Source organism: Lipomyces japonicus, assembly GCF_038497905.1.
Source record: "Lipomyces japonicus strain CBS 7319 unplaced genomic scaffold V1514scaffold_40, whole genome shotgun sequence".
In the NCBI taxonomy this organism is placed as follows: Eukaryota; Fungi; Ascomycota; class Lipomycetes; order Lipomycetales; family Lipomycetaceae; genus Lipomyces; species Lipomyces japonicus.
In genome coordinates, this window is record NW_027117852.1 from 22,988 (window position 1) to 38,223 (window position 15,236).

The 15,236-nt window shown below is 42.2% G+C and overlaps 6 protein-coding genes across 6 annotated transcripts; 4 read left to right on the forward strand and 2 right to left on the reverse strand.

Moving 5' to 3' along the window:
* Window positions 1-60: 60 nt before the first annotated feature.
* On the forward strand, window positions 61-2,141 carry V1514DRAFT_335338 (uncharacterized protein). Its single transcript, XM_066928374.1, has 2 exons — window positions 61-1,198; window positions 1,281-2,141. The coding sequence occupies exons 1-2, from the start codon at window positions 166-168 to the stop codon at window positions 1,973-1,975; spliced, it is 1,728 nt and encodes a 575-aa protein (XP_066781799.1). The 5' UTR covers window positions 61-165; the 3' UTR covers window positions 1,976-2,141.
* On the forward strand, window positions 2,071-3,875 carry V1514DRAFT_154215 (uncharacterized protein). The gene is made up of 3 exons (XM_066924509.1): window positions 2,071-2,156; window positions 2,228-2,584; window positions 2,707-3,875. Exons 2-3 carry the CDS (start codon window positions 2,237-2,239, stop codon window positions 3,448-3,450), a joined length of 1,092 nt encoding a protein of 363 aa, XP_066781800.1. The 5' UTR covers window positions 2,071-2,156; window positions 2,228-2,236; the 3' UTR covers window positions 3,451-3,875.
* A 1,045-nt stretch (window positions 3,876-4,920) lies between these two features.
* Window positions 4,921-7,176, reverse strand: V1514DRAFT_335342 (uncharacterized protein). The gene has a single exon (XM_066928375.1). The coding sequence runs from the start codon at window positions 6,832-6,834 to the stop codon at window positions 5,314-5,316; it is 1,521 nt and encodes a 506-aa protein (XP_066781801.1). The 5' UTR covers window positions 6,835-7,176; the 3' UTR covers window positions 4,921-5,313.
* Window positions 7,177-7,427: 251 nt separating this feature from the next.
* V1514DRAFT_335343 (P-loop containing nucleoside triphosphate hydrolase protein) lies at window positions 7,428-10,433 on the forward strand. Its single transcript, XM_066928376.1, has 2 exons — window positions 7,428-8,303; window positions 8,372-10,433. The coding sequence occupies exons 1-2, from the start codon at window positions 7,458-7,460 to the stop codon at window positions 10,370-10,372; spliced, it is 2,847 nt and encodes a 948-aa protein (XP_066781802.1). The 5' UTR covers window positions 7,428-7,457; the 3' UTR covers window positions 10,373-10,433.
* A 392-nt stretch (window positions 10,434-10,825) lies between these two features.
* On the reverse strand, window positions 10,826-11,640 carry V1514DRAFT_353814 (PC4-domain-containing protein). Its single transcript, XM_066929560.1, has 3 exons — window positions 11,338-11,640; window positions 11,139-11,252; window positions 10,826-11,073 (listed from the first exon to the last, which is right to left on the reverse strand). The coding sequence occupies exons 1-3, from the start codon at window positions 11,458-11,460 to the stop codon at window positions 10,867-10,869; spliced, it is 444 nt and encodes a 147-aa protein (XP_066781803.1). The 5' UTR covers window positions 11,461-11,640; the 3' UTR covers window positions 10,826-10,866.
* A 102-nt stretch (window positions 11,641-11,742) lies between these two features.
* Window positions 11,743-14,416, forward strand: V1514DRAFT_284212 (Sodium/hydrogen exchanger family-domain-containing protein; the record flags this gene model as incomplete). The annotated part of the gene is made up of 12 exons (XM_066925141.1): window positions 11,743-11,860; window positions 11,928-12,202; window positions 12,290-12,431; window positions 12,504-12,675; window positions 12,889-12,937; window positions 13,000-13,052; window positions 13,123-13,149; window positions 13,337-13,376; window positions 13,460-13,525; window positions 13,592-13,734; window positions 13,824-14,001; window positions 14,069-14,416. 12 exons carry the CDS (start codon window positions 11,743-11,745, stop codon window positions 14,414-14,416), a joined length of 1,611 nt encoding a protein of 536 aa, XP_066781804.1.
* Window positions 14,417-15,236: the final 820 nt, after the last annotated feature.

The window sequence follows — 15,236 nt, forward strand, 5'->3', positions numbered from 1 at the left end:
TTCCGAAAATTCAATTCTTGGACGCGCTTTTTTTTTTTTTTTTTTTGGGCACTTTTTATTCACCTCTTTCCCAACTATTAATGCATATTTACTGTTAGCACTCCATCCTGCTAATAAAATTCTGAGCGGTCCCTTCTTTCACATAAAAAAAAAAAGGGGGTAGTCATGGCAGCATTGCCTAATTCCACATTGGCTTACTCCGTAGTTGCTAGAGTTCGAAATCCGGCATTGCTGTTGCGGCCATCATCATCATCATCATCAGTAGTGGCCTGCAATTGCGCTGCCCGTGCTTCAATTTCGACCAGATCAGTCATAGCCATTACGACAAGATCATTTTCATTATGTGCTGCCACTGGGGGTGTGTACCGGGGCGCACGCTCGCATGGCCGGGTTTCAGCAACGAGTAAACGGTCAAGATCACTTCGCTACCATCACGATGGTTATGCAATTATTTCAAAGCAATCGTTGCCACGGCATGACCTTTATCATACTCGGCATGCGTCGTCAATAGCCACGGCTTCAAACAAACCATCATCATCATCATCATCATCATCATCATCATCACCAGCATCAGCATCAGCATCAGCATCAGCATCAGCATCATCATCACCAGCATCACCTCTACCACCAACATTACCATCATCATCGCTATCATTATGGGATAAGTTAAAGATTAAGATCGGGTTAAAGAAAAAGGATGATCCGAACGTGCCCACGTTTGAAAACCGGTTTCACCCTTGGGAATCATCACCTTCACCAGCGCTTCGAAGCCGGGCCGAACTGATCAAGGTCGTGGCCAAGTGCCCGGTCACGCATAAGGACATTAAATTTTCATGTCCTAATTGCGGAATCCCGACTCATCATGATGAGCAAGCATGGCTGCAAGATGCGTTTCATCATGAATACGTATGCGAACGGCTGGCATTGGCTAACGTGTACGAACACGACATCAGGTCCGGCCGAACGTTTTCAGAATTTGAAATGCCGCCAGCTCAAGAGAAAGACATTGCCATCAATTTTGACAATTGGGATACTTTTTTGTATACCAGAGATTATCATTCCATGGATTCAGACTTTGAGTTTGCGCATGCCACCAAAGTGCTCACGTTCCCGGCCACGATCGGAAGCGTGTTGCATCAAGATTCTCCTTACATTTATGGCGGCAAGCGGCTCACGATCGAAGGTTTAAAATCTCTTGCTGGTAAGATCAAATTACGTGCAGGCTTAAAAATTATATATATTTTTTTATTAAAACTAACGAAAATGTGGTTTAAAAAAACTAGCTATTCGATATACATTGTTCCCGACCACGCCGCCATTACGAGATTCTTCTAATTCTGAACCCGTCATCCGTCGCGGCCCGCCGATTCGCATCTTCATTCTCGGCGCTCGAGCCGAGAGTCAGTTGCCGTACGAGATTTGGATGCAGTTGGTATACATGTTTGACCTACCGAACGTGCATTTGCATTTTATCGGACCCGAAGCCCTGTTTGACCGCCGCAAGCAGCAATACGTGTTCACGACCACGCCGGTTAGCGAGCGCATCTCGCCCAACTTGGCCGTATCGTTTCATACCGATTATTTTAACGTGATTCATGACACGCAGGCGTTTACGCCCTATGATCCTTATTACGACGTTTTCTTTTTGTTTCACCCGGGCTTGGGAGCACCTGAAGCCATGGACCGTTGGATTAAATCCATGCCGGCCTTGTTGGAATCCAAGTGCGCAATCTTTATTACCGGATTTCATGAAGCCGATAACAAGCGTGATTGGGAATGGACTAACGAGAATTTTGGTGACGAATTGGACGTGCTATTAAACCCAGGCGAAAACGTGTTTTCCAGTGCCAAATGGGAAATTAATGACATGGACCCTCAAGACGTGTACCAAACCAATCAATGGATTTTTGGAATCAGGGGCAAGCGATATCCAGCGGTATTGCAAGGTGGCAGTCATAATGGCAATTCCACGTGATTTTTCAAAAACAATGTCCTTTTTTGATTGGGTATAAAATTTTTTTAATGTTTTTGAGTTTATAGCATTACTCTATTCTGTACATTGTTTTATTTACAATCACATAATGTATTGTATATACCACAGTAATTTAAAAAAAAAATAAAGAATTAGTTTTGAAGAAACGTAATTCTGTCGAACTGTATGTTGACTAGTAGAAGTCGCGATCAAGGTTTGAGAACTAACTTGCAGAATTTATAATGTTTACGTCAGATATATTTAATGCTCATAATTGAGCAATATTCAACAGCAACAGAAACAAAAATAAAAAAGAAAGAAATGTTCACGCCGGTGCATACGACGATTGGCGCATTGCTATTGCACCAGGCAACTTCAAACTTGCTACTTGGCAACGGCAAGATCTTGGGAGCATCGGGGTTGATCCGCAACGGCCTGTTGCATGGATCAGTTGACCATGTTGTCGTTCTGGCCGGCATCATAACTGGGACCGTAATTGCGCAATGGCATGCACCGGCAAGCTTGTTGCCCGAGTATGATCAATTTGATCGTTCACCAATTTCGATAGTCGCCACGGTCGCGACCGGTGCAATCATTGGCTTAGGCACAAACGTACAGTAAAATAATTACTTTTTTTTTTTAAAAAAAAACAAAGGCAATCTCTTATGGGAATTAATCAAACGATATATTGCTGACTTTTTTTATTTTATTTTTACTTTTTTTTTTTTGAATAGCGGTGTAACGGGTGCACGTCCGGGCACATGCTCTGCGGCCTGTCCCGATTCTCAGGCCGGTCTGCAATCGCCACAGCGATTTTTTTTACAACCGCATTAATAACGGCAAATTTTTTTGTGCTTGATAATGTTGGTCCTTGCGTTGCCAGTGACGCACATGGTGATGATCAAGACGTGGCATGTTATTTGCCTGAATACCCGACCATGCCGGAATTCAGGTTCATGATTACGGTTCTCGTGGTATCAACATCTGTCATGATTCTGCTTTCGCAGTCGTCGTCATTATCACGGTTCAGTATCAAAAATCAATGGTTGGGTCAAACATTGGTCGGGTTCATGTCTGGCATGCAATTTGGATTAGGACTGATCATTAGCGGCATGGCCAAGCCGGACAAGGTGATTCGGTTTTTCAGCTGGCTGGATTGGCGCAAGCTTGATCCGTCATTAGCATTAATCATTGTGTTTGGCATCGGTACAAATATTTACGTAAATCATCACTTTCGCGGTCCATGGATTTGGACAAATGCCAACAAAAAGCCAACGTTTGCTTCTCATTTTCAATTGCCAAGCTTGAGCGTACACGATATTGGCATAACATTTATCAGTGGTGCGGTATTATTTGGCATTGGTTGGGGATTAACCGGTACCTGTCCTGGACCTGGAATCATCAGGTCCGTGTTTCAACCTTGGTGGGGTGTGGTTTGGCTTTTTGGATTTCTTGCCGGCAGTTCGTTACCGGTTTGATGATGGAAAAAAAAATGAACGACTAAAATCAATGAGTGCGGATATGAGGCAATAACGTGGTGCTTGGTCTATAACTTATCAGTTCGTTTATTATGTGCGTCCGTCATCTCCAGTTACTCTCATCCAAAAAGAAGATCTGGGAAACAAATCGACACAAACAAAACAGAAAAAAAGAATCTTACGTTGAACAGGTTACCGTTCTTAGCGAACATCAATTAATATTCAAGTGCACGGCTCCGTTATATATAACATTCCCGGTATATTATTAAAGTGCTTCAAGTGTTAAGTAACAAGTAAAAAAAAAAAATTATGTCCGTGCAATAAATTCTGGGTATATCTTGATCTTATTTAAATAAGGATTTAACAAAAGTAATTGCGCTTAGTTACCAGTATAAAAAAAACTATATTACTGCCAACTTGAGAGATTTAATTAGCAGCACTTGGGGTTTAAAGGTTGCAAATTATAGTTATGCACCTATATAAAAAACGAGCTCTTCTATATACAATTAGAATCACGGATGAGCAGAAAAAAAAAATTAGAACACGCTCAAGCTAGTGCAAATGTTATTTCCGTTGGTAGTAGTAGAAATTATGCCGTTGAAGCAAAGATAATCTACAAATGTATGCACCGGTGTGAAAGTATTTTACCGATTTAAACTTCAAGATAATCATAAAAAAATGAAGTTGAAAAAAAAAAAATTAAAATTGCAGAAAACTTTTTTATTTTTTATTTTTTTTTTTGACGATGCCTTGACCAGGGAAATACCAAAATGAAAATAAAATTTGAAAGTCACCCGCATATTTGTGGGTCTGGCCAATACCCGGGGGTGTAACTCACTCATCATTTATATGCACTTTATATATCTATACTTCACAATGGTACTAGTTTTGCATTGGTGCATATTGCAATTAAGTAATTTTTGTTATGTCGAGAATGATCTATGGCTTTTATATGTTTTTTTTTTTGTTTATCAAGTAATAATTTTTTTTTTTCAATATTTTTTGTCTTCGTCCCGTGCTCGACGTAGAAAAGTTAAAAAAAAAATTTAAACTTGGCCCCCTCAATTAATTGTATATATATATTATGTGATTTTTAGGCAACTATTTGCAAGTACATTTAGTTACTAGTTAACTACTATGAACATCTCGTTCGAAAAAATATCTCAATGCAAAATCACCATGGTTTTTCGTGTAAAGTTCATATCAAGCACATTATAAATTTGCTAACCATCTATTTAATCATGTGTTATGATTGAAATTTTATACCGGAAGAGGCCCACTCTAGTTCACTGGCCAAAAATAAAATAAAATTTAAATTTATGGAGCATATAAATTTTATTGAGCGAAACGTTTAATTCACTACGGAGTATCCATGCAGTATAAATATACACCAACGTTGGCCAAAAATAACAAAAGTTTAAAATTTTACTCTCCGCAAATCAAGAATTAAATTGCTTCAGATCCAGTATATTGTATCAACCAAACAAGGGCAATTAATTTTTTTTATTTTTTTTATTTTACCTTTTAAAAAAAAATGCAGTAAACAATAAACATCAATTTCATAAGACATAAATAAGCCACGCTTAAACATTTACCAACAAAAAACATACAAAAAGCAAACTAAAAAAAGCTAGGGTCAAGTATAATAGATGAACATAAAAAGTACAATACAGCTAATAAACAAAAAAAAAACCAAACAAGCAAGCAAAGTAAAGTAAAATATATAAGAATACATGACAAAAAAATCATCCAAAAACACCTGACCCCATCCCGCTATAAAAAAAAATTCATAAAAACAATAAAATAAATAAAACAATGTTAAACAAAAACTAAAACCAAAAAAATGAACCGACTTTTATAAAATTATCGATATTGATGATTTGGAAGAAAATCATACGGCGTAGACGCGGCAGTAAGCGGAGGCGGATTGCTATTGTTGAAGTTATTCCGGTACAAAGGCGATGGCATAAATTGAGAATTCAATAACGTTTCTTCCTTAATCATGGGTTGATCTGAAGCTTGCCGTTGATGAAATGAATTGTAGTTCTGAACCGATCCGGCATGAGACTCATTAATAGTAGTCATCGTTGTACTAGCTTGATGATGGTGCTGCTGCTGCTGCTGCTGATACAGACCGTCGTGCCGATGAGGTAACCCGAATTGCAGTAACTTTTGCTCCTGAGGTTGATGATTATGATATTGTTGAATTGAACGATACGATTCTTGTTGTTTTCTAACCTCAGCCGATGTCAAAACCTGATTTGTGCGAACATAATTCGATGGATGATACAAGAATGTTTTAATATCGGTCACAAATAACGGATACAACAGGTCCACAATTTTTTCCCTGTTGGCAAACTCGAGCGCCCGATCATAAGGAATCCATACACCTTTAAGATGCATGGCACCGAGTTTGATCACATGTCGTTGCTTTTCGCTCTTGAGAATGCCATCCCGCCTGCCGCGGGTCATGCCAGCCACATTAAGCAATTTGGTGCCGTTAACCATATCATTGTCCTCCCTACGAGCCACGCATATGCCCTTGGCCTCGACCTGGTAACACAGTGTGCCTTCTTCCTCCCATAGGGTCGTGGTCACGCGCGGCTTCACGCCCGATGGAGGGAATTGATTATTGGGATCATGAGAAACAGAAGATGCCACAACGACGGGAGAATGCTGCTGCTGTTGTTGCTGTTGCTGCTGTTGATAATGATGCGGGTAGTGATACGGCAGGCCGGACTGTGCGTGAGTAGCACCAGGCAAAAGAGGAGGAGCATAGGCAGGAGAGGGCACGTAAGGTGCATGCGCAGTCGTAGGATGGTAGTTATACGATGGGGCTAGCTGCTGAGAACCGGCCGGCGGCGTTAGAAGCTGTTGGTGCTGGAACGACACTGATAACGGCTGCTGAGAACCGGGTCCGCCGCCGCTGCCTGGCGGAGTGGGCAGTTGGGACGAAAAATCAACATAGCCATGTCCCGTGGCGCCGAGCATATCTGATAAATGTTGGTGCTGTTGTTGTTGTTGTTGTTGTTGTTGTTGTTGTTGCTGTTGCTGTTGCTGTTGTTGCTGTTGGAGAGGAAAGTAATGGGGTTGCAGAGGAAAGTGAGGTGCAGCAGGTGTAGCCCCCGTAGGAAGAGGTATTGAGTGATTCCGCGGCGTTGGCAGAACAGATTCAGATGACGACGCGACTGCCGTGGCTGAGGTTGCAGGTGGTAGGCCAGAATGTGCCAGAGAGGGTATGGAGTGCACGCCTATTGCAGACGGAGCATTGTTACTAGAGATTGCATTGTTATCGTTATTGTTGCTGCTGCTGCTGTTGTTGTTGTTGTTGTTGATAAGACTTCTACTGTTGGCGGTGTGGTCTTTGATATTCGGATCAGTCATTGAAAGTGGGGCCACAGCAAGCACGACTTGAGCTGAGCTGCGCGCGGCGACACGAAGAGAACAAAGCAGGCGAGCGGGCGACGAGCGCAGGCACGGCGGCCAACTAGGGACGAAGGCGAGATTTAAAGGAAAAAAAAAGGGGAGGGGCTGAAGACCAGGGGAAAAACAGAAAAAGTGCAAAGGAGCGGGCCAAAAGAAAAAGACAGACAGCGCCAGATTGGGTAGCGAGCGGACTTGGGGATTGTGGTGGTGGTGGTGGTGTGTGCCCTGGCGCTATCCTCAGCTTAATTGTCGCTACCAACTAACTATAACTATATATTAACTAACTATATATACATCCGTGGTACGATATATAAATGACAGAGTACGATACTCAAATGTAATCAATCTAATTACGCTTTCCCGTCGCTTGCTCGGTTTGTTGCGTCCGGCCGCCGAAAAGAAAACCCAAATTCTGAGTTTGGCGCTATCCCGGCCGGGCATCTAAACTCTAACTCTATCTTGTGCGACAGTCTTCAGCTGTCACCCTACCCATGCACGTGCACGGCGGCTTTCGTTTGTTCTTTTTTCCCCCACACTTGTGCGCGCAGTGCATTAAGTCAAAGCCCATTCGCTCCATCTTCATGCCCGATCTTTCGGGAATTTCCTCGGAAAGTACCAGGCGAAGGAGACCGTCGAAAGTGCGCAAGGCCACCGTTGCCTTGTTGGATGACGGCGATGATAACGTGGCCGAATTTTTTCATGGTCGTCGTGCTCGGCTGGCTCGGGATTTACTAGACGATCTGTTTGGCAGCACAACCACCGTGCCTCTGCACGTTGCGGTCGAAGTTCACAAATCCTGGCAAATCTATAGAGTTGATGACGGAAACCAAGAAGCTGACAAAGTTTTGCTTGGCCATAACGTCCGGCCAGGCGTGGCCGTGTTCCCTCCTGGCTCGGGACTCTGCCAGGCAGAGCAGGTCCGGCTGCAGGCGGTGTCGGCCATTCCGCTTGATCTCGTCGTGCTTTCCGCGCCTTTACTCGCATACGACCAGTTAAAGGCTTTGCCAGATGAACAACTGGCTTGCATTGTTTTGAATTCAAGCCATGTTCTTCACGTTGGCCAGGTTGTTCAAGCCGGCTGTACTGTTCGCGCATGTGATCCGGTTGACCAGGGCATCTTTGTCAGTGGCGTCACCACCATCACAGTAGTCAAAGACGGCAACGAATTCTACCATGACAATATTTCAATAAACAACGAGTCGGTAATATCACTTCCAGCAATGAATGAGTTTGACAGCTCGCTGTCTGCCTATCTCGGTCTTGCCGGCTTAACAAAATCTTCATTGTCCATCCCGATTGAATCGCTATCGTTTCCCGTTTCGTTTGATTCTCTTGTACCTCTCGGGCTTGAAACTGACGACCAAGCTGCTCGAGCGTTTTGCTCCACCAAAACACTTGCCTCTCTTGGTGTTTTCTCTGGCGATTGGGTACGTGTTTTTGTCGGGGCTTAAATATGTACCGTCTTTCTTAATTTTTTGTTTTTGTTTTTTTATAGGTTCAATTGCAAACGGAAAAATTTACGCGACCGGTTAGGCTCTACTCGTTTCCAACGTGTTCATTTATTTTTGACCCATCAAAACTCTACCTTTCCCCCATGCTTGTCTTTAACCTATCTTCACCATCTTTGGTTACCTTGAGTCCTCAATCCTCACCACAACTATCTTTAACCGTGGCAAAGCAAATCACGATCGCTCGCGTGCCCACCGCAGTGTCAACCGATCGCATGCTTCAACACGCCTGCATCTCTGGCTTGCGCGCGTATTTTGAACGACGAAGGAGAATCGTGGCAAAACATGACCTGATTCCGATTCCGATTGACGAAACCTTGGCAAGAACTTTGTACTTTTTTGATTCTGCCAACGACGGCATGAGTATTCCTAATATTGAACTATCGGCAGTGGCTTGGTTTAAAATAACTTCTGTGGGGAATGTCCATGATGATGATGATGGTGAGGATGATGATGATGGTGAGGATGATGAGAGCGACGCCGATGACCTCGTGGCTGCAGCAGTAATCGTCGACCCAGCAATCACCCGGGTTGTGCAAACCGGCACTGAACCTTGCCGGCTTCCATCTACTTCCATGCTATCTTGGCAATCATATTTCTCAATCCCATGTCTGCCACCAGCAACGTCACCGCTTGCAATCAAGTTCAAACGACTTTTGACAGCCAGTTTTTCATCCGTTGCTGCAACATCGTCCCTGAATACGGCAATCTTACTTTATTCCTCTAAGCGAGGTACTGGCAAGGTTACGCTTGCCAAATCAGTAGCGGCAGAACTGGGGGTTCATGTTTTTGAGATTAAGGCATACGATACGATCGGCGATTCTGATGTGAAGACCTTGGCCATGCTTAACGCAAGATTGGATCGGGCCAAGGAATGCGCGCCATGCGTGATTCTGTTAACCCATATTGATGCTATCGCTTTCAAGACTGAAACCAGACCGGCAAGCGTGACGGAGAAAGTTGTGAACCTGATCAAGCAGTCCATTGTTCCGGGCGTAGTGCTAGTAGCCACAACGTCTGATATTGACAAGCTAGCTGAGCCCGTGTGGACAGCTTTCAATTTTGAATTTGAAGTGGGCGTTCCAACCGAAGCCGAGCGAAAGGAAATTTTTTATTATTTAACACATTCTAATAATGTTAAGTTTTCTCAAAGTCCGCAGGTCAGTCTTGCAAGCCTGGCCCTGCAATCAGCCGGTTTGGTGCCTCCTGATCTTGTGGCAATTGTTAACGCTGCGTACTTGGCTGCGTTGGACAGGGTGGAGGCAACTTTAGAAGATTCGAGGAGTGTTATCTTGGCATGCGGTGGTAGAGTACGAATTTTGCCACAGGATTTTGAACAAGCCATCAGTGAGGCTCGCAAGAGGTATAGTGATTCGATCGGTGCTCCAAGAATTCCTAGTGTCAAATGGGAAGATGTTGGCGGCATGACCGATATTAAAAAAGAAATTTTTGATACTATCGAGATGCCACTCAAGTACCCAGACCTGTTCTCTGGCGGAGTCAAAAAGCGCAGTGGCATTTTGTTTTATGGTCCGCCTGGCACGGGCAAGACGTTATTAGCAAAAGCCATTGCAACATCATTCTCACTTAACTTTTTTTCAGTCAAGGGTCCGGAATTGCTAAACATGTATATTGGCGAATCCGAGTCTAACGTGCGCAAGGTGTTTCAACGGGCACGCGATGCCAAGCCGTGCGTCGTCTTTTTTGACGAGTTGGATTCGGTTGCACCCAAACGTGGCAACCAAGGTGATTCCGGAGGCGTCATGGACAGGATCGTGTCTCAATTATTGGCAGAGCTTGATGGCATGAGTGGAAGCGGAGGCGAAGGCGTGTTTGTTGTGGGGGCCACGAACCGGCCGGATTTGCTTGACGAAGCCCTGTTGCGACCGGGCAGGTTCGACAAAATGTTGTACCTTGGCGTATCGGATTCTCATGAGAAGCAACTCACGATTTTAAAAGCCTTGACTAGAAAGTATGCAATTTTTTGATTTTATATTTGTTTTTCTGCTAATTTTTTTTTTTTTGTTTTTAGATTCGATTTGAGTCCAGAATTAGATCTTCGTCTCGTGGCCGATACTTGTCCGTTCACGTACACGGGTGCAGATTTTTACGCGTTATGTTCGGACGCCATGTTGAACGCTATGACCCGCGTGGCCGACTTGGTCGATCAAAAAGTTCGCGCGTTCGATCCGCCGGTGACGACGCGATGGTGGTTCAACACGCAAGCACGACCAGAAGATATCAAGGTCGTGGTCACGTTACCTGATTTTGAAAAGGCAAGACGCGAATTGGTGGCAAGCGTGAGTGAAGATGAACTTCGGCACTACCTGCGAGTTCGAAATAATTTCGAAGGCGGCAAGGTTGCTGATGGTAGTAATGGCAAGTTCAAGGGGAAAGGTAAGGCTCTAAGCATGGAGTTTTAATTTTTTTTTTTTTTTACTTTATAGTATCATTTTCTCTTATTTATTTTATTCTGTCTTCATTATTCTTCTTCGCTAGTAGCTTGATCATTGCTTTCTTGATGATTGTCCGTTTCAGATTTTTTCTCCTCAACCTTGTCCTCGTCAGTCTTGCTATCATCAGCCTTGCTATCATCCGGTTCTGCCTTCTTTAAACTTGCAAACGCGTCCGAAACTTCCTGCTGATGAGATAACAATTCCTGCCATACTGATTCAGTCAAACTGATACCCTGTTACCAAAAAAAAAAAATTAGCTATAATCTTAATGCATAAAATGAGTCTGTATCGGTTTTACCTTCTTGCCCGGTAATTTCTCGCCCGGTTCTGAATCCTTAGTGTAATATTCTCTGACATCAACCAACGCCGTGCCTTTAAATTCTCTAACCGTAATTTTTTTATTGCTTCCAATCTGAAGTTTCAACATGATTTAATATAACTATATAATAAATTTTATATTTTCTTTATTTTTTTTTTTTTTTTTTTTTGGGACTCACATCAATGTCAAGAATATTATCATTACCGCTGGCGGTCGCGTCGTCATGCGATTTAAATCGCTTATTTCCACCACCACCACCACCACTGGCGGCAGTACCTTTGGAGAACCGTTTAAACCCCATATCAAATCAAAAAGATCTCAATTGATTTTTTTTAAAAAAAAAGAAAAAAATGATATAAACCAAAAATTGTGTACCAGGCTTATTGTTATTTTTTTCGAATGAATTGATTGTACGAGACGCGTCCAAGGTGGGATGAAAAAAAAAAAAAAGGCGGGGGAACCAACCGTGCGGCAAAATCCCATCCCCGGATTTATTTTTTGCCAATATGTAATTGAATCAAGTTGCAAGTCCTTGCTTGAAATTTTTTTTAATTATATATATATATATATTTGAGATGATATCATGCCGACAATTACGATAAGCAATTTTAATTTGGTGTGCGCACTTCTAGGCGGGTTCGCACTGGTGTTTGGATTAGTCTCATATGTGATCAAAGAACGTCTTTACGTTTCCGAAGCCTGTATGACATATTTTGTTCAAACCTTGTGCGAGGTTATAATTTTGTTTCAACTAATGCAATAATACAGTACCATCATTATTATTTGGAGTTCTTGTGAAAGCTACAGATTTAATTAGGCCTCAAGATTATAATAACGGCCAACCAGACGGGCAAGAGCAAATCACGAGAGAATTTACCAGGCTCGTGTTGGGAGTGCAATTGGTTCTGGCTGGCGTGCAATTGCCGGCACGGTATCTGCGAACGGAATGGGTTAGCATGATTATGTTATTGCTGCCGGTCATGTCTGCCATGTGGATCATTTCCGGACTTGTTATTTGGTTGTGCATACCTAATTTGAGATATGTATGGCCCTCTTGTTTTTTTTGCTTTTTGAGTCAGGTTGATATATATATATAAATGAATAATTGCTAATGAATATGGATTGCATAGCTGGATGCGTTAATTATTGGTGCATGTATCACGCCTACAGATCCGGTTTTGAGCAACTCGATCGTGAAGGGCAAATTTGCGGAAAAGCATGTTGCCAAATCACTTCGAAACATGATTTCAGCAGAATCTGGTGCAAATGACGGTATTAGTCAAAAATTTTTGGTTTTTTTTTTTTTTTTTCCTCTAACAATTTGAACCAAATAAACATGAACAGGCTTTGGATACCCTTTTCTGTTTTTGGCACTTGATATTTTACATCATCCTAACGACCAAATCGCCAAATCTTGGATTTTGGAAACCATTTTTTATCAGGTCATATTATCGGTGGCATACGGTGCCGTGGTTGGATACGTTGCCATGCATGCCTTGCATTATGCTAGAGTCAAGTCGATTACCCCCATTTCTTTTTTTTTTCTTTTCTGTTGGTTAAATTTATTAAAAAGAGAAATTCATAATCTGATATGCTTTCCCCAATACTTTTTTTTTTTTTTTTCCATTGTTTCCATTATTTCTCTCCTTTGAATTAACCAAAGAGGGGGGGAGGGAAATGATGAAAACTGGAAAAAAAAAAAAATCAAGGGATCTCGTTTTGCTTATAGAAACATGGTTGATAATGAATCTTTCCTGGTTTTTGTGTTTGCTTTAGCGGTAAGGTCATGAAAAAAATTTTTTAAAATTTAAATTTTTTTTTTAATTTATTTTATAAAAAGTTGTTTGTCGTCGGCACGGCTGGCTTGTTTGGCACAGATGATCTTCTTGCCTGGTATGATTTAATCAATACCCAAGATATTAATAGATCAAGATTGCTTACCGGGGGGTTTTAATCTATACAGCTTCATTGCGGGCAATGCGTTTACCTGGTAAGAAAGAACAAAAAGGTCCTTTTATATTGTCTATTAATAACTAACAATCTGTGACAGGGAGTAAGTCATAATTATTACATTTCCATATTTTGTTGCCTTTATCCTTTATCCTTTATCTTTATCTTTGTTTTTTTGGTCGTCTTGAAGTATTTTTTGTGAACAAAATTTAACCATGATGCTAAAGCGACTGGTTCCGAATAGAAACCGAAGAAGACAGTTTCCAAGTAAATATTTCCCATTTTTCTTCTATCTCACAAAATCACCGTTATATTCATTTTGTTAATTTTTTTTTTTTTCTTTTGTTAAGGCAATAATGGATTTTATTCTAAACATTGCAATGTTTGCTTGGCTTGGTGCCGTTATTGGTTGGTCGGTAAGTTTCCTTTTTATTTATTTATTTATTTATTTTTTTAAACGTACAAACTAAACGGTCACAAAGGAATTCTCAACATACGAGATTCCAGTTTGGAGGTTTATCGTCATGGCCATTGCGATCCTTATATTTCGTCGCTTGCCGATCATGCTCGCGTTATACAAGTTTATCCCCAGGATTGAAAATTTCCGTGAAGCCGTGTTTGCCGGGTATGTGGATACCGTATTAGCCAATCACAATTTTTTTTTCCCTTTTGCTTTTCGTCTTGATGATATACTAATAATCATGCTGGTCTCAGTTTTTTCGGACCGATTGGAATCGGTGCCGTTTTTTACCTGCATGTTCTTCGCGAAACCATGGACCGATGGTCACCATCAGATGAGATTAAATACACAATCAAGATAGCATCTTCGGTTGTTTATTTCCTTGTCGTGAGTAGCATAATCGTGCACGGAATAACAATTCCAGCTGTCAAGGTCAGAATATATTGTATCTGTCCCTTTTTTTTTTTTTTTTTCCCTACTGACGTGAAGTTATCTTCAGCTTGGTCCAAAGCTTCCCCAAACATTATTTCGGTCATTAATCCAGTTTCGGACATCCAAAATTAACGTGACGTCCATGAGGACTCATACTAGTAATTCGATCGAACTCGATAGTACGAACTTGCGCCACAGAGTGGTTCACATTTCAGGCCCAATCAATGACCGCGTCGGGCACGAAACTCATTTGCCCACGCCAGCTTCGCAGTCGTTGCCACGGTCGTCATCATTGACATCATCATCATCATCATCAGCAATTGCAACGCGAGAAGGACAATCAGAATCTGACATTGTAGACATCATGGATTCCAAGTCATCAATCGAATGGACTGACGCGGGACGACAAGTCTAGATGCCAGTTAAATATTTTTTTTTTCTGAGCAGGTAATAAAAATTTTTTTTTCTTTTTCCAATCGTATCAAAAATTGGTAAGAACAAAGTCTTCGCGAACATCTTCATCCATTTCAAGTAATAAAATAATACCACTTTCATCAAGTTGCCTAAGTACGGCTAATGCATGCTTATACTGTTCTTTTGTCCATTCTAATTCACGACGCATGCGGGATAAAAGTTTAACCGCAGTTTGAAATCGCGAGTTGGCGTCATCAGTGTGTTGCATTATTTGTAATGACGATGACGATGACGATGGCGGCGGCGGTGGTGGTGGTGGTGGCGTCGGTCTTATTATATTATTGTCAAACACTTCTTTTATTGATTCAGTTATGAGCTTGGCCACGGTGGCAAGCGCATCCTGATCCACCACCGGTGAAACATATGGACGCTTTGTCGGGATCGTCGTTGTTGACGTGTTGCTCAACTCGGTTACCAACGGCGGCATGCCCGTGCTTGCTGGATTTCGTAGGTGTGACGGTGGTAGTGATGGTGAAGCCGGTTGCTCATGTTCATGTTGTGAATGTGCTTGCGATTGCTGGGGCAGAACCGGGTCAATAGGATACCTCGCCGCCAAGCCGGCAAGGTGATTGATCGCGTCATGATGAGATTCAAACAAGTGCTTGCCAACATCGTCATCGTCATCGTTGTCGTTGTCTGTAATATGCTCCTGGCCAGTGTTCCTGTTACCAACACTGCCGTGGCTAGTCATCTCGTGAAGCATCGGCCGTGCAGGCTGACCGGCGACGACCGCGGTTGCCGTAATATTCGCATTACTGGTA